This window comes from Littorina saxatilis, linkage group LG3 (assembly GCF_037325665.1).
Source record: "Littorina saxatilis isolate snail1 linkage group LG3, US_GU_Lsax_2.0, whole genome shotgun sequence".
Lineage (NCBI taxonomy): Eukaryota > Metazoa > Mollusca > Gastropoda > Littorinimorpha > Littorinidae > Littorina > Littorina saxatilis.
Window position 1 is genome coordinate 72,409,358 of NC_090247.1, and position 22,535 is coordinate 72,431,892.

The 22,535-nt window shown below is 40.3% G+C and overlaps 1 protein-coding gene and 1 long non-coding RNA gene across 2 annotated transcripts in view; both read left to right on the plus strand.

The window, feature by feature from the left end:
• The window catches only part of LOC138963203 (vesicular glutamate transporter 2.2-like), a 43,601-nt gene extending 40,857 nt beyond the window's left edge, over nt 1-2,744 (plus strand). The window contains exon 11 of the mRNA XM_070335252.1: nt 2,165-2,744. Within this exon, the coding sequence (XP_070191353.1) occupies nt 2,165-2,560 (396 nt within the window). The 3' untranslated portion in view covers nt 2,561-2,744. The remainder of the gene's footprint in view (nt 1-2,164) is intronic.
• LOC138963204 (uncharacterized) overlaps nt 1-22,243 on the plus strand; it is a 98,796-nt gene extending 76,553 nt beyond the window's left edge. Inside the window, exon 2 of the long non-coding RNA XR_011454748.1 lies at nt 22,172-22,243. This is a non-coding gene — a long non-coding RNA (uncharacterized lncRNA). The remainder of the gene's footprint in view (nt 1-22,171) is intronic.
• Nucleotides 22,244-22,535: the final 292 nt, after the last annotated feature.

Here is a 22,535-nt window from a genome sequence, read left to right on the forward strand (position 1 = left end):
AATGTGCAATGGCAGTGCTACGCGATCGAAGTGTGTATTATGTACACGCGGTGTTCCTCGGGAAAAGACCGAAGCGACATGTGACGTCAGTCGTACAGTGGGGCGTTTAGGAATCGCAAATCGGTACACAGGCCCTTATCGGTACATCATCGACTACGAGTGTTCTCTGGACAAGCTGTTTGATGCATTTTGCGAGTATGTCTAGCTCTTCTGCGGTGCAGTAGGCCCTATAGACGATGAAGGTGTCCAAGATCTCAGGAGATGCGTGTGTAACCACTAGGTATTCAGTCAAATCCGTGTAAGAGGCTTTCAACTGACGGGGACAACCAAGCCACCATTATGCACCGACTTGACATAGATCAACAGACGTGCCTTTAGAATAAGGTATGTGCAGCGGTGCCTCATCTGAACAGACAACTAAAGCTTGATGTTTCCGTCACACTTTGTCTTTTAGATCTTCATGGGATATACAGGTTACAACACTCGTGATTTTTTATATGGCTTGTATTTCAGTCAAGACCCAGCGGGAATATCAAAGGGACTCACTCGCCAGAGGCTCGTGAGTCCCTTGATATTCATCCGCTGGGTCTTGACTGAAATACAAGCCATATAAAAAACCACTCGTGTTGTAACCTCTATATATAGCTATTCTGATGGACACGTGGGGGAATTCGGGGACTGTGATTGGATGGTCTCACACATATCTTTTCCGATCATGGCAAAGCATAATGCTACGGAAGTCGGCCATTTTTGCCAATATCCAAAAGCATATTGGCAATAACAAAGACGCATGGTTCCGGTTTACCCATCTGTACCACACGATGTTTCAATCGACAACAGCATACACTGACAACTTGAAATTCTTCTCGGAAATGTTTTTCAGCTTTACAAATGTCGATAGCATACCCTTTTCTGCTAACTTCTCGATGAAACAGGACTAAACCAACTATTTTCTGTCCCTAAACACCACAAAATGCCCAAAGTCGAAAGATGTAGTTCAAACAGGGGGGTAAAACGGAACAGCCGTTTTTGTGTGCCTGTGTGAGCTCAGTTGCCGACTGAGACAAACTTTCGCATTCGGTTTTTCTTACCTCGTAACTTAACACTGAATACCCCACTTCCCCTCTGAAGTATTGATGATCGACCCATGGCACTAACATTCATGTAGTCGTTTATAACTGAGGTTGAATAATTCGCTTCATGACGAGACAAGTATAAATGCCATTCATTCAAAATAAAAACTTCGCTGCCGTCTGCTCGCGTTGTACGGAATAGCTGTTCTCTTCTCCTACCCTTGTTGCATCCTAGTTCTTCAGTTGTTTCTAGTTTTCCGTTGATGTTGTGTTTTGGTCTTCTTCATAAGTAGTCTTGTTCAAAATTAAAAAAACTCAAACTTCTTTTTGTTGCATACGAATGAACTTATAAAAAGCTGTTTAATAGCTGTGTTGTCAAATCGAGTTTTTTTTTCCAAAGTCAGTGTGGCGCCTGCGCAAAACTAATGCACATAAGAAACGGCGTCTGCTATCAAACCCTGAGATCAACGCATCGACGCAAAAACTGTCATTTTGTAAGTTTGGAACAACAAATCAAGGTCAGAACAGCTATGTAATCGCTATTGTGTTTTCAGCGTAGCAATAGGGTCCGATATTTAGACTCGAACAAGTATAATGCGACTCGTCTTAGACTCGTCGGCATTATACTTGTCTCGTCTAAATATCGGACCCTATTGCTACGCTGAAAACACAATAGCTGTTAATGTGTTTGGATTCAAAACGCGCTTAAAATGAAGAACATAATGCACATTTGGTTCATTTGGCTTGTTTTTTCCAAGACAATGTGTCAACGCTTTCTCGGGGGTTTCGGCCGCCTATAAATGATTTACTATTCTTGGTGAAATAAATGTAGTACATTTATGTAGGGCCCCCAGATTGACTAAATGTATTGATTTAGCTTTATGCGACTTTATTTATTTATGTATCCAGTCGTAAAGCTTCAGCCCTTAACCACTTTCCGGTTGCACAATACCAGTTATTCTCCTCTTGTCTGTCTTTCACGTGTGCTTTCTGTTCAGTTTTCAACATTGAATCTCATTCCAGTGGTTCTCAGTTCTTGTCAGTGTAATGGATTTCGGTTGAGTAAAAAGACATTCGTACGTCATCTCCAGGCAATAGGAGACTGGCAGAAGCTGTTCCTGGTATCGGGAGTACTGGACATCCTGGCCGTTGTGATGTTTGACGTCATGGCCAACGCTGACCTTCAACCCTGGGCCTCAGGGAGCTCCGATCCTCCAAGATCAGAATCAGAGAGACTTCTTCCAGATTCCGATCCTTCAATTAGCAAAACCTCAGCAGACAGACTTCTTCCAGAATGTTCTGATAGGAATGCAGAGAACTCGGTCTGCTTTCCAGGGCTGTTATACAGTGAATGTATTTTGAGTGACAATGTCGACACAATGCGGTTGATAGAGAGTGAAGAGTTTGCAGAGGGACATGGCGATGTGGTTGGTTATGGTACGTGCACACCGTCAAAAGGAATGCTCGTAAAGGAGAAAGACAAATGATGCGATGATAATCCGTGATTCCAGCAGCCTGTTTCGTAAAGCCTTTGCTTAGCCTGAGTAGACTCTCCACAACTCTATTCTGTTTTGGAACTCTCTACCCTGTATGTGCTTTATGGTCTCTTTGTCAATGGTATCTTTGTGTGTGCGCGTGCGTGCGTGTGTGTGTGTGTATGTGTGTGTGTGTGTGTGTGTGTGTACTTTTAACATTGTACGCTAAGTTTTGCTTAGTGCTTGGGTTCTTGGTGTTATGTCTCAGTTAAATGTATGCTTTGTATGCTTGTTGATTTGTGCTAGTTTATTCTATAATGAATTTGTAAAGCGCCTGGAGCCAATTGATGGGACTCGCGCTATAGAAAAGTTATTTATTATTATTATTATTATTATTATTATTATTATTATTATTATTATTATTATGCTTTATCAATGATTTAATTGATCCTCGTTATCATCGTCAATATAATGAGCAGCAACAGAAACAGCATCAACAACTGAAATATCTGTTCAGCAATGACATTTCTTTTGCCCACACCTTCCTACGTCATTGTTTCTACTTTGAAACAATAAATAGGCCTTCATGTTTGACAGATATGTTATTGCAATAGTGATGTGCGATAAGATTTTCCTTTTTCGGAAAATAATCAGACAATGACCGGTGTTACTGGTCGTATCTTGTATACCATTGTTGTGTTTTTTTGTGTGCATATACTGTAACCCACCTAGTAAGCGCACAGTATTGAGCAAAGGCCAACCCCTCACTTTGGGTCAATCACTGAGCATAGGCTGGGTCATCACTGAGCATAGGCTGGGTCAATGATGCCATGAAAATAACACAACAAATTAAGACCGACAATAGGTGAAAAATCGCATTGTTTTTCGACAGCTTATAAGAAATAAGTAAGGCAATACGCCATTTCAGGACAGTAACACATTAGGACAACGAGATGAAAAGCATTTAAGCCTCACGTATAAAACATCAATCCAGAAACACATTACATCTCTAATGTAGCTAAATATAATCTACGGGCACAACGATGGTTTAAATGATTGCACCAGGAACCTGCTATGATGCTGTGCATGCAACGAATGTTGCTGTTTTATGTTCTTACGTTTTATGTTGTATGTTGTTTGATGCTGTGATACACCACAACCGAGTTTCTCTTTTTGAGATGAAATGTTCTATGTCTATTTCTAACGATTTGTCTGTTTGTGGCACTATACACTACTAATATCGTATCACCAAAATTGCTATACCCTGACTCAATGTCTTTCTTTATTTGGTGTTTAACGTCGTTTTCAACCACGAAGGTTATATCGATAAAAACTGGTCCCAGGAACAGAGCAAAAAACCTATCTATACTAAAAACATGTTGTTCCCTGAACGGCTTCCCAGCAAGTGACAACGAATACAGGCTATCCACCACAGAGGTGAACTAAAAGTTACTGCGCGTTACTACGGTTTTTACTGTTACAAAGCATGCGTCCCGTGCTCTCCGGGGAAAATCTCCATAGGCTAGCATGGTGTCCAGCGTGAGCCATACAGGCACATGAAATTAATATCAGAAAAACGCCGGCCACACTCTCGTTTATAAATTTGTTCGTTACAATATTTAACGTCAGCAAAACAAAAACAAAGGTCGTACCAGGACGCTCATACTTAATAAAGAAAACTAAAAGATAAAGAGCGAGCTAGACCCAAAAACACAAGCAAAACAAAAAGAATCTAAAGACACAGAAGGCTCCTTAGCAGGGGCATTCACAGTGTGTGTGTGTGTGTGTGTGTGTGTGTGTGTGTGTGTGTGTGTGTGTGTGTGTGTGTGTGTGTGTGTGTAAGCACGCGCGCGTGCTGCGTCCGTTTCAGTAAGTGATTTCTCAAAAAAAGTCTTGATGTTTTTAGTGCCATTCAGAACTAATGTGAATTAGACTTTTGTTGAAACCGCCCGGCACTACAAGGCATTTATTCTTGTTTTTATAAGGACATAAAAATGTTATAGTATTTGAGTCTTGAATTGCGATTTATTCATATTAATGAGCACACACAAAAACTTGCCCCCCCCCCCCAAAAAAAAAAGAAAAAAAAAGAAGCATATTTCATAAACAGAACAGGACAAGCGCGCATGATTCATACAAAATGATAGCATTGGCGGGGCTCGAACCAGCGACTTCAGGAACCGCAGCGCAGCGCTATACCACTGACCTATGGAGATATCTGTCGAAAGTGGAACATTTAGGAATGCCTATTTTGTGAGATGCAAAACACACGGCAAAGCTCACTGTGCAACCCGACTCAGTGAAAGGCCCGTTGGCAGACTATGTCGTGTGAATTAGGTCAGTTCGAAAAGTTGGATGATATCTGCACAGTCTTCCTACCGCCGGCTCAGTTCTTTTTTTTAATTTTTTTTTTTGCCGCAGTCACGTAGGCCATCTCCAGTTATACACTTTTGAACAAACCGTTATACGTTATCATATGACAGACAGACAGACAGACAGACAGACAGACAGAGATAGAGAGGGGAACAGAGTGAGACCTTGGCTGCACTCTAGTTTAAGTGCGTCTGTGTGTGTGCATGTGTGTGTGTGCGTGTGTGTGTGTGTGTGTGTGTGTTTGCGTGCTTGCGTGCGTTCGTGCGTGTGTGTGTTTGTGTATGTGTGTGTTGGTGTGTGTGCGTCTGTGTGTGTGAGTATGTATGTATGTGTGTGAATATGTGTGTGCGTGAGTGTGTGTGTGTGTGTGTGTGTGAGTGTGTGTGTGAGTGTGAGTGTGTGTGTGTGTGTGTGTGTGTGTGTGAATATGTGTGTCTGTGTGTGTCTGACAGAAATGGAGCAAATGTATGTGGGCGTAGACGTATGACAATGAAAACAATAGAAAAATAGAAGAAAAAAAAAGATATAAACAAAAACATTTGTTAATTACAAAGCTAATAATAAAGTCGTCTTTATTTCCTTTGAGTGTTAGAAAAAACAACACCCTCCCCCCCAAAAACAAAATTCAAGAACACAGACCAACTATTGTCAAACTAATATCAATGTTGTAACATCCGGAGCGATCGTAGGATAGACAACTAGAACTCAACTGGTCAAACAACATATGTTTCAGAGGTACGACATAATGTTGTGAAACAAAACGATATTCTATAGTTGTCAGATGCAGATCACTGCACTCTATAACACGACACAGTCAAACGCCTTTACAACAACAACAAAATTAAAAAGAAAACAAACAATTTGCATGGCATAGTTTACAAAAGCATGGAAACAAACAGCCGTAACATAATATGTTTCCATTCATTGCACCCAGCACTAACTCATACTGGAAGGAAATAAAACAAGAAGGGCAAAGCCCATACGACTCACATGCTTTACACATTTTTCCTACCAAAATACATGTGACCTTGACCCAAGGTCAAGGTCATCCAAGGTCATGCAACACAAAGCTGTTAATTCAAGACATAGGAAGTACAATGGTGCTTATTGGCTCTTTCTACCATGAGATATGGTCACTTTTAGTGGTTCACTACCTTATTTTGGTCACATTTCATAAGGGTCAAAGTGACCTTGACCTTGATCATATGTGACCAAATGTGTCTCATGATGAAAGCATAACATGTGCCCCACATAATTTTTAAGTTTGAAACAGTTATCTTCCATAGTTCAGGGTCAAGGTCACTTCAAAATATGTATACAATCCAACTTTGAAGAGCTCCTGTGACCTTGACCTTGAAGCAAGGTAACCCAAACTGGTATCAAAAGATGGGGCTTACTTTGTCCTATATATCATATATAGGTGAGGTATTGAATCTCAAAAACTTCAGAGAAAATGTGAAAAATGTGAAAAATAGCTGTTTTTTAGGCAACATTTATGGCCCCTGCGACCTTGACCTTGAAGCAAGGTCAAGATGCTATGTATGTTTTTTTGGGCCTTGTCATCATACACCATCTTGCCAAATTTGGTACTGATAGACTGAATAGTGTCCAAGAAATATCCAACGTTAAAGTTTTCCGGACGGACGTCCGGACGGACGGACGGACGGACGTCCGGACGGACGGACGGACGGACGACTCGGGTGAGTACATAGACTCACTTTTGCTTCGCATGTGAGTCAAAAACCCACTAATATTGGGTTTAGAACAGTTGGAATAACAAGCTTCCTACTTCAAATGAGATTGATGAACACAGTGGGAATAACAAGCTTCCTACTTCAAATGAGATTGATGAACACAGTGGGAATAACAAGCTTCCTACTTCAAATGAGATTGATGAAGACAGTGGGAATAACAAGCTTCCTACTTCAAATGAGATTGATGAACACAGTGGGAATAACAAGCTTCCTACTTCAAATGAGATTGATGAACACAGTGGGAATAACAAGCTTCCTACTTCAAATGAGATTGATGAACACAGTGGGAATAACAAGCTTCCTACTTCAAATGAGATTGATGAACACAGTGGGAATAACAAGCTTCCTACTTCAAATGAGATTGATGAACAGAGTGGGAAGATTCAATGTTGAGATCAATACAAATGAAAACCATGACATGTGATAGTGCAATAGGAAATTAAAAAGCTTATGAATTCTAATGTAGTAAAGGTATATTATCCCATGACCTGCCTCTTTGTCTCTGTTAGCTGAGGAGGTGATTATTCTGAATTATTCCCCCTCTGCTTCTTTACCTCTGTAAACTTGTAGAGCTAGTTATTTTTCGATAAACACCCAGCAACCAAACAAATAACGACCCAGCAACAGCCTGAATCCTCGATAGCGCAATGGGTTGAGAAGCTGTTCTGCGTCGGTACTACTTTTGCGACTGAAAAGTTCCGAACGCTCTAATGTACGAAGTATACATCTCTGGAGCAAACAATACAAACATACCGCATTTAAATAACAACTACAGGCTTGAACACATGAATCTCCATATAAAATCCATGAGTTTGGTTGTTTTCTGAATCTAGGTCTGCTGTGCACGAACGTTCATCACAAGCAAATTAACCATATCCACATATCGAGGCTCTGGGAGTTACTTCCCTTGTTTTAGGAAGCAAATTCCCGGTCACCTTTCAAAATGCCGCCTAACAAGCGCTGTGCTTGGGGACACTGTAAAACGGATGATAGGTATCCTGAACGCTGTGTTGGCGTGAAATTCATCCCATTTGTGAAACCGGGAAAGCATCTGTACCATCTAGATCGCTGCCTTCGCTGGATAAAAGCCTGCAATCGCCCAGCTTACCAGTTGAACGTCAACACAATCAAGTCGTACACGTACATTTGTGTGGCGGAGCGCATGCGGGTGTTGCAATTACAAAAAGCAGAGAGGGAGAGAGTACACAAACAATAAAAAGTTTGATGAATACTTTGAATGATGTTCTCTGTCCTCTTTATTGCATAACACTCACGCACACAATCACCAAGCATTTAAAATAAAAGTTAAAAATAGGTTCGTCAGACTAATGCTACTTTTCAATAAACACTTTCAACACTTAGTCTGAAAAAGGTGGAAACACATACTCCGCACTCAACTCAGAAGTAGCTTGAGGCAAATCTCTACTACGAAAAAGTTCTGTTGCCACAACACTATAAAGTCACTGGTGTGTGCTCTAAAACACGGTAGTAAACACGCTGTGATAAAACACGCTAGTAAACACGGTAGTAAAACACGCTATGCTAAAACACGGTAGTAAAACATACACGCTATCCCACCAAGAGTCCGCTCGGCTGGGAAAACAAAAAGTAAAAGCAAAGTCAGTAATTACCGAAGCGACAATTCATATCAAAGTATCATCTCACACAGTCATCATAACCGGAACCACAGTTACAATTTCAAGTTCCAGTATTACATCATGCATGTTTGGTTTTCTCAATCTTATCGTTGGCCTTCTCTTCTGTTGTTAATTACACATCATTTTATTACAGCTGTCAATTTCCAGACAAAACAACAGACCATTTAGCCAAATCCAATATTGGTCCGAGAGGGGACCAACTTTCTGTGCTTGCTGAGATCTAATTCCAACACATTTACATGACTAAAGAACAATCAAATTATTGTGCCAATTCCAAAGAAGGTGTACCAATAACAAAAGGTCTATTCTCACCTGGTCTACATCATCTCTGTACACGAAACACTCCCTGGTTCACAACAGCATTCAGTTCCAGGACATCCAGCCAACACACACTCCATCACTCCAGTTGGTACACACCAACACACACTTTTTCACTTCACAAATGCATAATTCATCCAAAGGCCGGCAAGGCTTGACATGTTTTTCTCTGCCAGTCCAGGCCACAAGTGCGCGTTTGTTTCAACCTTGGCCGAGTTCATTACAACTTTTACTCATTTTAGTCGGGAAAAGGGGAAGGGGGGAGAGGGTCCTATATGACGCTGCTTGATTATGCGTCGCCACCCCAAACATTCTTTTATCAATACGATCTAAACTAATTTAACTTATTAAGAACAAAACTAAGCATTCCCCATTCAGGAATATTCAAACAAATGCATAGTCTGTGTGTTTTCATTCAAACCGAACATGCAGACGTAACCGATAGACACAAGCTGACACCCCTGTCTGTGAAATGACGAAACCCTGAAACCTACGTCATACCTACGTCATACCTATGATAACAGCCTACGACGCAATACAGGCGCTAGAAATTATAATTCTATTGACACAGTCACACAATGTCAATACAGATTTCTCTCACTCACCACATTTGCAGCAAGGTCAGATCTCGCACGACTTTGATTCAAGGCCTATTGCTAATGTTTTGATGGTTTGGTCTCAGTGTCACAAAAATATGACGATCTAATCAATCACTGATTTAAAAAATAAGTATGTTGCCCTATATCCATTGACATTCTTAGTGAAATAGATCTATTTGAAATAGTATTTCACTGCCCCGACCGGCGAACTTGTTGCCGGCTGTATTGAGCTTGTGTGTTCGTGTAGGCTTACTCAAAAAGTCAAAATCACAGTCGTCTCCGAAACAAGCAATAATCAGAGTTGGGGGGAAAACATTTCGTTTGTTCAGTTTTGTTTTGTTCTTGATAGTTTGTTTATCTCTCAGACACACACACACACACACACACACACACACAAACACACGCGCGCACGCACACACATTGCACGTACGCGCACATACACACACCTACTGAGATATGCCTAACATACACGCACGCTTGCAAACACACACATAATACGCAAACGCAGTTTAATTTCCTCAATACAAGGCGAAAGGCACACACACACCACACACAAATAAACACACACACGCAGTCCCACACACACACACCCCTCACACACACAAATAAACCCACACACGCAGTCAACCCCCCCCCACACACACACACAACCCTCACACACACAAATAAACACACACACGCAGTCCACCCCCACCCCCCACACACACACAACCCTCTCTGACACACACACCCGCCCAACACCAGCGTCCAACTCAACTTTCACCAACAACCATACCCTACTCTCACTATCGCTCTCTCTCTCTCTCTCTCTCTCTCTCTCTCTCTCTCACACACACACACACACACACACACAAGCTCACGCAAGCACAGCCACACACACTCACAGCACGCGCATACACACACACTGACACACATCACACACAGCACGCGCATATACACACACTGACACACATCACACACACACACCCACCTTTCGCAGTTCGCTCACAGTTCTTCTCTTTTCCATCGTCGCCATCTTCGAAGCTTGCTTCGCTTTTCAGGGGAGATAACCCGTTTATCACATTCGCTGCTGACTTGTGGGTCAAGGCTATTCCCAAGGCAAGTAACTCTCATACTTTGTCTAGCGACCAGAGTATTTCCCCTTTCAAATTTCTTTTCACTCAGTTTCTTCCACATCAGACTGCAATCCGACGGTCAGTTTTCAACAATATTTCATTTTATAAACAGATCACACGCAACCAAATGCACACGTACATCTCATCAATTTAAACAACATAAAGCGGTTTCATACACTATTTTCCCCAGAAAACTGAACTTCATACAGTTTTTAACGTTGGAACACGGGTGCAAAAGTTCGTCTGCTAGTCCCATTTGACGAAAAAACATTATCCTAAGCGATACCAAAACATATACAGAACACACAATATCTGCCTTTGCCGCCACAGCAGAATAACAGCATATCTGTGTACTTGATTTTAGTCCAAAATAGGAAAACTGACAAGAAGTGTTAACAGAATGGAATGATTTGCACGGAACTATACAACCGCGCATTAATCCATCGCCTGTGCAGGTTGACTGGTTGAGTGAATAGGATTCGATCAAACTTTCGCACAAAAACTCCCCTTTTCTTTGAATAACTGAAGAAAGGAGGAATAAAGAGGTTACACACCTCGTCTCAGTGATTATAAAAAATAATGGTCTCAGTTCGCGGTCATGAAAAAGCTCGCTAAAGCTCGCATTTTTCATGATCCGCTAACTTCGACCATTATTTTTAATAATCACTGAGACTCGGCATGTAACCTCTACTTATTCCCCCCTCTGCTTCTTTACCTCTGTAAACTTGTAGGGGTAGTTATTTTTCGATAATGATCCAGCAACCAAACAAATAACGACCCAGCAACAGCCTGAATCCTCGATAGTGCAATGGGTTGAGAGGTTGTTCTGTTTCGGTACTACTTTTTGCGACTGAAAAGTTCCGAACGCTCTAATGTACGAAGTATACATCTCTGGAGCAAACAATACAAACATACCGCATTTAAATTAACAACTACAGGCCTGAACACATGAATCTCCATATAAAATCCATGAGTTCGGTTGTTTTCTGAATCTCATCTGCCGTGTTCAAGCCGTTCTTCACAAGCAATTTCCCAAGGCAAGTAACTCATACTTTGTCTAGCGACAAGAGTAGTTCCCCTTCTTTTCACTCAGTTCCTTCGACAACAGACTGCAATCCGACGGTCAGTTTTCAACAATATTTCATTTAATAAACAGATCACACGCAACCAAATGCACACATCTCATCAATTTAAACAACATAAAGGGGTTTCATACACTATTTTCCCCAGAAAACTGAACTTCATACAGTTTTTAACGTTGGAACACGGGTGCAAAAGTTCGTCTGCTAGTCCCATTTGACGAAAAAACATTATCCTAAGCGATACCAAAACATATACAGAACACACAATATCTGCCTTTGCCGCCACAGCAGAATAACAGCATATCTGTGTACTTGATTTTAGTCCAAAATAGGAAAACTGACAAGAAGTGTTAACAGAATGGAATGATTTGCACGGAACTATACAACCGCGCATTAATCGATCGCCTGCGCAGGTTTCGCAAAAAAAACTCCTCTTTTCTTTGAATAACTGAAGAAAGGGGGAATAAAGAGGTTACACACCTCGTCTCAGTGATTATCAAAAATAATGGTCGAAGTTGGCGGATCATGAAAAATGCGAGCTTTAGCGAGCTTTTTCATGACCGCGAACTGAGACCATTATTTTTTATAATCACTGAGACTCGGCATGTAACCTCTACTTATCCATCGCAACCATATGAATTATCCATCGCAACCGAGTTTCGATCTCAACTGTCATTGGTCATTGTCTTTGATTTCAGAGTACAATTGAATAATTTATAGAGGTCATCTGCATATTCAGAGTTTACAGATGGACTACTTTTTTCAATATACGACTGAAATATTTTATGGTGTCAAAGTCAATATCACGTATAGGTACAGGCCTACATATATGTCAATATTGAGAAAATAAAGAATACTTCATACGATACACACATTCTGCATGGATTTAAAGAGCGGAGTCGAGATATTTCGCTGGCTGAAGCGACTGCATGGTCAAAGGCATGTTCAACGAGTGTCGCGAGTGGGATCAAGGGACGATACTCCCTAATTTTTACACAGACAGCCATCTACACAGAACCGTGAGAGAATGAGAGAGAGAGAGAGAGAGAGAGAGAGAGAGAGAGAGAGAGAGAGAGAGAGAGAGACAGAGAGAGAGAGACAGAGACAGAGACAGAGACAGAGAGACAGAGAGAGACAGAGAGACAGAGAGAGCAACCAAAACACAACCCAGTCACTTGGTAGTTTGAAAACTCAATCTGAAACTGACACCGATTGTCGAAGGCATGCCTGCGGTGCATAACTCTCGAAAAGTTGTCGTAGCTGGGAACCCGTTGAGATCCATTCCAACGCCCAAAAAATTATCAGAAGAGTCACCATGAAGTCAAATCAAACGTTAGGTTTTCTCATTTGGTTATTTGCTTTGGCTTTAAGTGTATTGCTTCGATTGATAGCTGAATCTGCTTGCAACCGTGCTGACCAAGACTGTTCGAACTGTCGTCTGCTAGACGGGCTTGTGTGAATCCGAGTCGAGTAAACTGCGGGGTTCAGCGACAAATGAGGGAGTGGCATCAAAATGAAAAGAAGAAGACGAAAAGAAGTTGGAGATACAGTTAAGATATATGGGGAAGAGAAGAGGATGTGAGGTGTTAGATGTAGCCAACCTTAGGTGTTCAAACTCAAGACCGGGACAAAGTAGAAAGCGATGTACCGCGACCGACTCTCAGTGCCGACATACAACTTCCAAGCTTTATTGCTTAACGTCTACAACAGGCGAAGTATTGAAGCTTTGGCTCACCTAAACCCGACGACTGAATATGTAAGTGATCCACGTGTGAAAACCGAAACAGAACAGCGCGATGACAGCCAACATTTCTATCCCCGAGGCTGACAAACAGTAACACTGCATGCGAACTGACTTGGGTCAACGATCAAACCAGCACGGCCCGAACTGAATTTGTTGCGCTGCCATTATCGTGCGCAATTCTGGTAAAAATATAAACCCGGTATGCCGAATTGAATATAACGAAAGCCGATGTCAAATATACACAGGGATATTTTAAAATGACTTTCAAAATGTAAAAGCAGACAGCAGACCTTTGTATAAGCAATATAAATGACTGAATGTCCACATACAAGTCGAATGACGCCGTCCATTTAGTCACCTGGCTGGCTATAGTGGAAAGGTTACTTTTGGTGGTCACATTAGATATTATGTTTTTTGGAAAGTTCGTTTTATTTGCAGCCACAGTTCGGTAAACGACAAATGGCTAAACCCAACCACCTAAGAATGAGAAGCGTTTTTGTAACATGACCCATATTCTGCAAAAATGCAGCCATGACGCAGGGGGTAGGTTACAAAAAACCGTCATGTACCGCTTGACTGCATACGGATATAAGCAAATTATACCTTAAACGAAAGCTAAAGATTTTTGCCATCAGACAGCAAGTAAAATGCCTAATTCGTATACACAGTTTTATTCTTAACAACATCTGTATAACATGCGGACGACAAAACAGGAAATGCCATTTTCTCAATCGATATGTATATAGCTAACTGAACGCCTGGTTGAAACCGCAATCAAAAACATCTTGAAAATTGTTTATTCTCACAGCTAGAATTATTTTACATCAACAATTGTTAATTTACCGAGGAAAACAACAGTCACATAAGATACATAATGGATGATTTTGAATCAACTCCGAAAACCGAACCGGGTCGAAGCAAAAAAGAGTTTACACATACACAGGCTTGAAAAAGGATAATTTAGTTCAATCTGTTAGATTTTTATCCATAACGTTAAAGATCAGCTTAATATAAAAGGAAAGTGATCATTGTAAAAGGATTTTGCTATCGCAAAATAATTCAACTTCCGGTTTTACCACATGGCGTCCATAATATTATCAATTTATTACATAGCGTGCATTTGTCAGAAATTATACTAAATGTTAGAAGCGATCTTAAAGTGAAAGTAACGTTTAATAAAAGTATGCGCATTTATTTATTGATTGATATATGACTAAAATAATGGACATGTAATTTAAACGTACAAAACGACATTTTGTACACTACCTCTCTAAAAAAAAACGCGACTATGACCGACCGATATGTATGTGAGTCATTCTTCACTTATCGTGACTATCGCGGTACATCTCGTTCAAAGCCAAAAAACAATAATTTCAGATAATTAAAAAACAAAATCACATCATATCCGTGTTTTATCAATGTAAATGCATCGGTAGAAAATGGCACTATGGAAAAAAAATAATTGTTACTGTGGTTAATTTTGATTCAATTCCGATTTTAGTGCTGAAAATGGCGTCGGAAAATGGGAATGCGTACCCCTACTTCTGTAATCGCCCATTGCAATTAGTTTAAAGATAGCCAAACCCAAATGATTGACTGCATGTGATTGTCCAAGGTTAAAATAAATCAGCGGTATGTTCGAATGCTTTACTCTGCTTGCTTTTTGCCGTAAAATTGGGGTTTGAAATGGAGGTAACCTGCCTTCACGTGGCGTCACAAAATTCCTATCCACAGATTCAGGTCAAGCAGACGACGCAATTATTGAACAAACAAAATTTTAATGAAAACTGACAAACATATGAAAGACACTCACATTTTTATTGAAAAACAAGAAATAAAATATTTCCAAAGACTTGTAATGTCTTGATTTGTGCTTGGTGTCACGTTTGTCACTCAGGTTACCAGAGTTTGTTTTTCAAGTTCTGTTTCGGTAATCGACAACTTGGCATGTTGTGAAGGGCCCCGAAACATGCATTATCAAACTCTACCCCAAACTTGATGACGTTTTGGGTCAAAAATAGTCACGTGGTGTGTTTTCTAAACCAAATTCGATGAAGTGTCACACAACCGAGAACCAGTGTGCGCAGGTAACTGTGTCTTTAGTTTGGTGCGTTTTTGTTGGACTCGGCCGAAACATCGCTTGATCGCCATTCATTTCGTTTCACAGGGTCAGGGGCGGACGAGGGGGGGGGGGCACAGGGGGGAAGTGCCCCCCCCCCCCCGAAAAAAAAAAAAAAAAAATTCTATGCTGATTTTATGACCATTTCTAAGTTCAAATGGCACCAGATGGCACCATTTTGCTTCTTTGGGCAAATTTTTTTTCCGGGGGGGGGCATGCCCCCGGACCCCCCTAGCAAATTCGGGCGCTTCGCGCCCATCACATTCACTTTCGATTCAAAGTGCCCCCCCCCCTTACAAAGCAACTGATCCGCCCCTGAGGGTGCATCGGTAAGTGTTTTTCATGCTATAGGTAATCTATCTGAAGGCTCTGTTTTTACTAAGAAGCTGTATTTTTTTAATATCAGTCAATTGACCACAAGTGCATTCGAATCCCTGCAGATTTTCCCAGTGTCACTTGTGATGCAGGTAGCAGGGAAACGCAGCGATCAGCGTTGTTTTTGTAGAAAACGTGTTAATTTTTTTTAAATTCTGATTATTAAAGAAGAAGGAACTACCAGATACTTTTGTTTTTCATAACTTTTCTTTTATTGCTTTCTTTTCTCTCCCTGTTGTCTTTTTTAACCTGTGTTGTGCAGTGGCGTCACGCATCACACAGGTTACCTTTTTCATTTTATTATCACATTTTCTTTCAAGAACAGACTGTATTGTGTTCTACTTGCATCATTGCAAGGGTATGTGTGTGGAAATCATGTGAATAGTCAATGATAATGAGTGTAAAGAAATCAAGTCTTTGGTGAAAAAAAAAAGAAGCCTGGTAACCTGCACATGGCGTCACACTATTTCCTGCCTTGCAACCGTACGAGTTCCACTCATTACCATTAAACATGGTTCATATTGGTAGAAAAAGAAGTACTTCTATCCTATCAATGCTTATTACACAACTTGAGTGATTAAAAGTGGTATATTTCATGCTTTAGTGTCACAACATTATGCAGGTTACCAGAACCATGACCCCCCGACGAGAATGGAGTTTTTATCTAAGGTATCAAAGCTACCAATTTGCTGTTTGCATATTCAGGTAGTTGATGCACATGTCTTCAGATTGGCACTAATTGTTTTATTCTTATGACAAGTTTGATTTTTGGGGCCAATTCCCCTTTTTTGTCACGATAAGTGAAGAATATTAGGTCATTGTTAGTGATGAAAACGGGTTTTCTTTAAAAGATAACACGCAAACTGTGAAGTTCAAGCCCATAAATGATTTTAGTACGACTTCTTCAAAACAGGTCTGTTTTTCACTCCACCAGTTTCAGTTTTAATAAAATATATGTATAGCTCTCATTATCAAAAAAAACTTATCTGCAATTCACTTAACCAAATACACAATGAACCCAGAAGGTATTAGAGTGAGACACTTTACAGTGAAATATGTTATGATTCCCCTTATTTCAAAATATATGCATTTTAATTGGCAGACACGATTCACGTCGTTGGTACGTGTCCTCTGGTGAGGCAACCGTTAGCATTTTTTTTCGTAAAAATTGACATTTTTAAACATAAATCATGGACAAAAAAACTAATTCTACAAAAAGTGCAGGTTTTCTTGGTATAGTCAGTTAAAGCATCTTAAAATTCAGGAAATTGTGCAATTACGTGTATGTATTTGAAATGGCAGAAAATATTGAATGAAAGTGATTTTTGACTGATTGAAACCCTACCCCCACTAACAAAATGTGCCCTGAGATTAAGGGTGTTAGTTGAAGATGAATGAATAATGGCTATGGTTTTCCCCTAAAGTATTCAAAACCTAAACATATACATAGGCAAGATGTTCTACATTAACACAATTAACTTTTTAAACATATACATATGCTTAGTACACGATACTTCCGGTTTTTCTACCGGATGACTTATACATTTAGGGGGTAAACACCTTATCGTAGAAAAAGCTTTATTTTCAAAAGTGCAAGTAGTTATTAAAAATCATACATACTATTTATATATTGGAGTTAATTTTCCTTCGAAAGTCATTTGTTTCAAGTGGCAGACAATGTCAGTTGGAGAGTTACATGTACGTAAAGTGTTGTCTGTGATTAGTGCATTGTGTACACATTGGCCCATTTGATCCTAAATGCTAAACGATGTCGTGATCATACCACAGTTTTAGGATAATTTACATCGCATCGATTACTAAATTGATGGTAGAATTTCACTGATAAATTCTATTTCCGGTAGCGTCAGTGCCGTTATCTGAGATAGTAACGTTTTACATGGTTTCACGTTCAGTGGTGAACGTAACGTGTGGTTTAACAAAATTACTTGCACATACAATAGTGAAGTCTGTCTGTGCGTCTTTGTTTGTGTGTTTGTCTATGTCTGTCTGTGTGTTCGTCTGTTTGTCTCTCCCTCTGTCTGTCTATCTCTTTCTCTGTCTGTCTATCTCTTTCTCTGTGTGTCTTTGTCTGTCTGTCTGTGTGTCTCTCTCTCTCTCTCTCTCTCTCTCTCTCTCTCTCTCTCTCTCTCTCTCTCTCTCTCTCTCTCTCTCTCTCTCTCTCTCTCTCTCTCTCTCTGCGAGGTAGGTGCACTTAAAGAGAAAGCAATACAGAAAGAAATGCATTTCTCTACCAAGAATGAAGTTTGTCTGTCTGTGTGTTTGTGTGCGTGTTTTTTTTGGTTGCGTAAGTGTTTCTCTATAAGCATCTCTACGTCTTTGTTTGCGTACATAAGTGCGTGCGTGCATGTGTGGGGGTTTCGGTGTCGGTTTGTCTCACTGTGTGTATGTCTGTCATTTTGTCAGTATGTTTGTGTATGTCTTTGTGTGTGTGTGTGTGTGTGTGTGTGTGTGTGTGTGTGTGTGTGTGCGTGCGTGCGTGCGCGCGCGCGCGTGTGTGTGTGTGTGTATGTGAGTGCGTGCGTGTGTGTGTGCGTGTGTGCGTGTGTGTGTGTGTGTGTGTGTGATTGCAATTATTCCTCCTTTTTACATTTAGTCAAGTTTTGACTAAATGTTTTAGTCAAGTTTTGACTAAATGTTTTAACGTAGAGCGGGGAATCGAGACGAGGGTCGTGGTGTATGTGCGTGTGTGTGTAGAGCGATTTAGACTAAACTACTGGACCGATCTTTATGAAATTTGACATGAGAGTTCCTGGGTATGATATCCCCAGACGTTTTCTTCATTTTTTTGATAAATGTATTTGATGACGTCATATCCGGCTTTTCGTGAAAGTTGAGGCGGCACTGTCACGCTCTCATTTTTCAACCAAATTGGTTGAAATTTTGGTCAAGTAATTTTTGACAAGCCCAGACTTCGGTATTGCATTTCAGTTTGGTGGCTTAAAAATTAATTGATGACTTTGGTCATTAAAAATCTGAAAATTGTAAAAAAAATTTTTTTTTATAAAACGATCCAAATTTACGTTCATCGTATTGTCCATTATTTTCTGATTCCAAAAACATATAAATATGTTATAATTATTTGGATTAAAAACAAGCTCTAAAAATAAAAAAAATAAAATTATTATCAAAATTAAATTTTTGAAATCAATTTAAAAACACTTTCATCTTATTCCTTGTCGGTTCCTGATTCCAAAAACATATAGATATGATATGTTTGGATTAAAAACACGCTCAGAAAGTTAAAACGAAGAGAGGTACAGAAAAGCGTGCTATCCTTCTCAGCGCAACTACTACCCCGATCTTCTTGTCAATTTCACAAAAACAAACAGATAATGACGTCAATTTAAGTGGCACAAACGTGTACATGAATGCCTTCCCTTTCGAATGATTTACAGTTATATAATTTCTGTCAAGCGGTTTAAGTTTTATGTCCGTTTTATGAACCCAACCCTCAAAACAAGAATAGTAACGCCAAAGAAGGAAAACATACACACAAACCAACGTTTTTCTCACCGGTGGTTTGGAATATTGCCCCAAAACTTTCGATTTAGTGTTGTGGTGTTAAAATCTATCAGAAAAAAGTGTTTGCTAACGTGACGCCAAAAAGTAACCAAAACGGTCCTTAGCCGACTGACTAATTATGCTGACAAATGGGAACTAGCTTTGCGCATGAATTCATTGACATGAATTTCGACTGCGGAGGCTTTTGGCAAGCTGAAAACAGGCACGGGCAGGTTTTAGTGGAAAAAGTAAGTGTTTTTAATGAAAACGTCGGAGTAATGGGATAAATAGCTTACACACCTCGTCCTCGGGAAAATATGCAAGATAATCAGAACTCGGAGTGTGTAACCTATATTTATTTTCTTCTTGTGCAAACCATTTTTCAAAACTGTATATTTTAAAATGATATAGGGCATGGCTGAACCTATTAGACAAAGAGTCTTCATTTCATTTCATTTCTTTTACTTTATTATTCCACTGCTGGGATATTCGGGTCGCTTCCCCTGAGTGGAAAGCTTGCATCAGCATGAGTCACGCTACTTCGGTGTATACATGTTTAGGTTTAATCAGCCACCTGCACTTTTGGCAGAGTGACCCAGGTCTCTTTACGTGTCACTGTGATGACACGGGGTGGGACATGGATACCGTCTCTGAGTCTGCACATAAAGTAGACCCGCTTTCGCCCTGGCCTGGATTCGTGCCAGTGACCCTAGGATCACAAATCTAGTGCACTACCAACGGAGGGGGGGGGGGTGGGGTGGGGGTGGGGGCTGAAGTTAAATATGCAATTAAACCGCTTCCTTGTGTAAGGGTACAATTCTTCCCATCTAAAGTATGTGGCAAATAATGATAGATCCTACCAGATCTCTCTCTCTCTCTCTCTCGCATGTTCTCTGCCATCTTCCTTCTCGTATTTGCTGGTCATTCAGTATTTAGGCTCACACGAGCTTTTATATAATACAATAGAACCCAATAAACCTATGAAGTAAAGTATGTGACGTGAGGGGAAACTTGCTCAGTGGTTTGGGGGCTACCAATGCCATCCGCAGTGGAACCACAAACACAGAGAGAGAGAGAGAGAGAGAGAGAGAGAGAGAGAGAGAGAGAGAGAGAGAGAGAGAGAGAGAGAGAGAGAGGGGGGGAGAGAGAGAGAGAGAGAGAGAGAGAGAGAGAGAGAGGGAGAGAGAGAGAGAGAGAGAGAGAGGGAGAGAGAGAGAGAGAGAGAGAGAGAGAGAGAGGGAGAGAGAGAGAGAGAGAGAGAGAGGGAGAGAGAGAGAGAGAGAGAGGGAGAGAGAGAGAGAGAGAGAGAGAGGGAGAGAGAGAGAGAGAGAGAGAGAGGGAGAGAGAGAGAGAGAGAGAGAGAGAGAGAGAGAGAGAGAGAGAGAGAGAGAGAGAGAGACAATGACAATGACAATTCTTTATTTTACGAGGGTAACAGAATAAGCATTGGTATACTTTTTTGCATCTGGCCCTCGCCCTAAAGAGGGACTAAATCTACTATAATAACTACTGCTACATAATTAGTAAAACAGTATAAGTTTATGTACATAAGTGCATTATATGAAACATTGTAGTTTATAAATGTTCATGACAAGGTGCAAAGCAAAAATTTGCAAGTCAATTAGTACTTCAACTCTGCAAGACAATGGATGGTATGCAGAACATCATAATTTCGTGAACAAAACTATAAATCAAAAGTGAGTGACTGTGTCCAAAAGGACATAACAATCAAGAATATACTATTTTCATTAAATGGGATATATATTTGTTTTTGAAAGAATCTGTGCTGGTAGCTTCCCGTAAGGCATTCGGAAGAGCGTTCCAGAGACGGCCACCTGAATAAACTAGACTAGACTTAAATAAGTCTATCCTAGGAAGAGGAGTGGTAAATTTCATAAGGTGGTGTGAATTCTTAAAAGAGAACTTTGAACAAATGGTTTGGGGTAGAGTTTCGGATATAATTTTATGCATAAAGATTCCTTTGTTAAAAAGCAGTCTTGACTTTAGAGGTAAGATCCCTAAATGTATGTAGTCTAACTCTGTGAGGGTAGTGTGCTTTCGTAATACTACTTTTAGTGCTCTTTTATGTAATCTGCTAAGTGGTTTTAAGGAATTTTCACTTGCTGAGTCCCATAGAGTGGATGCGTAATCAATAACAGATTGAATATGAGCAATGAAGAATAACTTTCTGGTGTGGCAGTTCAGAAAGTGTTTAATTCTAGATAAGAGATACACTTTCTTTGACACCACTTTACTAAGTTGCTCTATGTGGGTTGACCAAGGCAAGTTGTTGTCGATATTAACACCCAGCAGTTTGTGATGGTCGACTTTTTCCACTATTTCACCATCTATCATTAAAGCAGGACCAGCTGAACAAATATTCTGGCGTTTTTGTCGTGTTGTTATGACCATATATTTGGTTTTATTTGGGTTAAGAGACATATGGTTTAGTTCAGTCCACTCTGTCAACTGGTTTAAACTCCTTTGAAGTGATTCTGATAAGCGAGTTAAATTTGTGTTGCTGGAGTGAATTGTGGTGTCATCTGCAAAAAGTTCACATACATTTTGGATATGTAGGGGGAGGTCATTAATGTATATAGAGAAGAGGAGGGGTCCTAAACCCGTATTTTACTTCTTGCACGCTCGACGCTGAGGCGTTTGTTAGTACAGTTTGTTGTCTGCCGATGAGAAATGAACTAATAATTTTGACAGTTTCGATTCCGACGCCATACAATGCGAATTTTCTCAGTAATAACGTGTGATCAATAACGTTAAAGGCTTTAGCAAAATCAACAACAAGAAGGGCAAAGCCCATACGACTCACATGCTTGACCTCGATCTTTACATGACCTTGACCTTCAGGGTCAAGGTCAAATAACTAAACCTAGCAATGACATCATACACTAAGAACTGCTTTACACATTTTTCCTACCAAAATACATGTGACCTTGACCCAAGGTCAAGGTCATCCAACACAAAGCTGTTAATTCAAGACATAGGAAGTACAATGGTGCTTATTGGCTCTTTCTACCATGAGATATGGTCACTTTTAGTGGTTCACTACCTTATTTTGGTCACATTTCATAAGGGTCAAAGTGACCTTGACCTTGATCATATGTGACCAAATGTGTCTCATGATGAAAGCATAACATGTGCCCCACATAATTTTTAAGTTTGAAACAGTTATCTTCCATAGTTCAGGGTCAAGGTCACTTCAAAATATGTATACAATCCAACTTTGAAGAGCTCCTGTGACCTTGACCTTGAAGCAAGGTAAACCAAAGTGGTATCAAAATATGGGGCTTACTTTGCCCTATATATCATATAT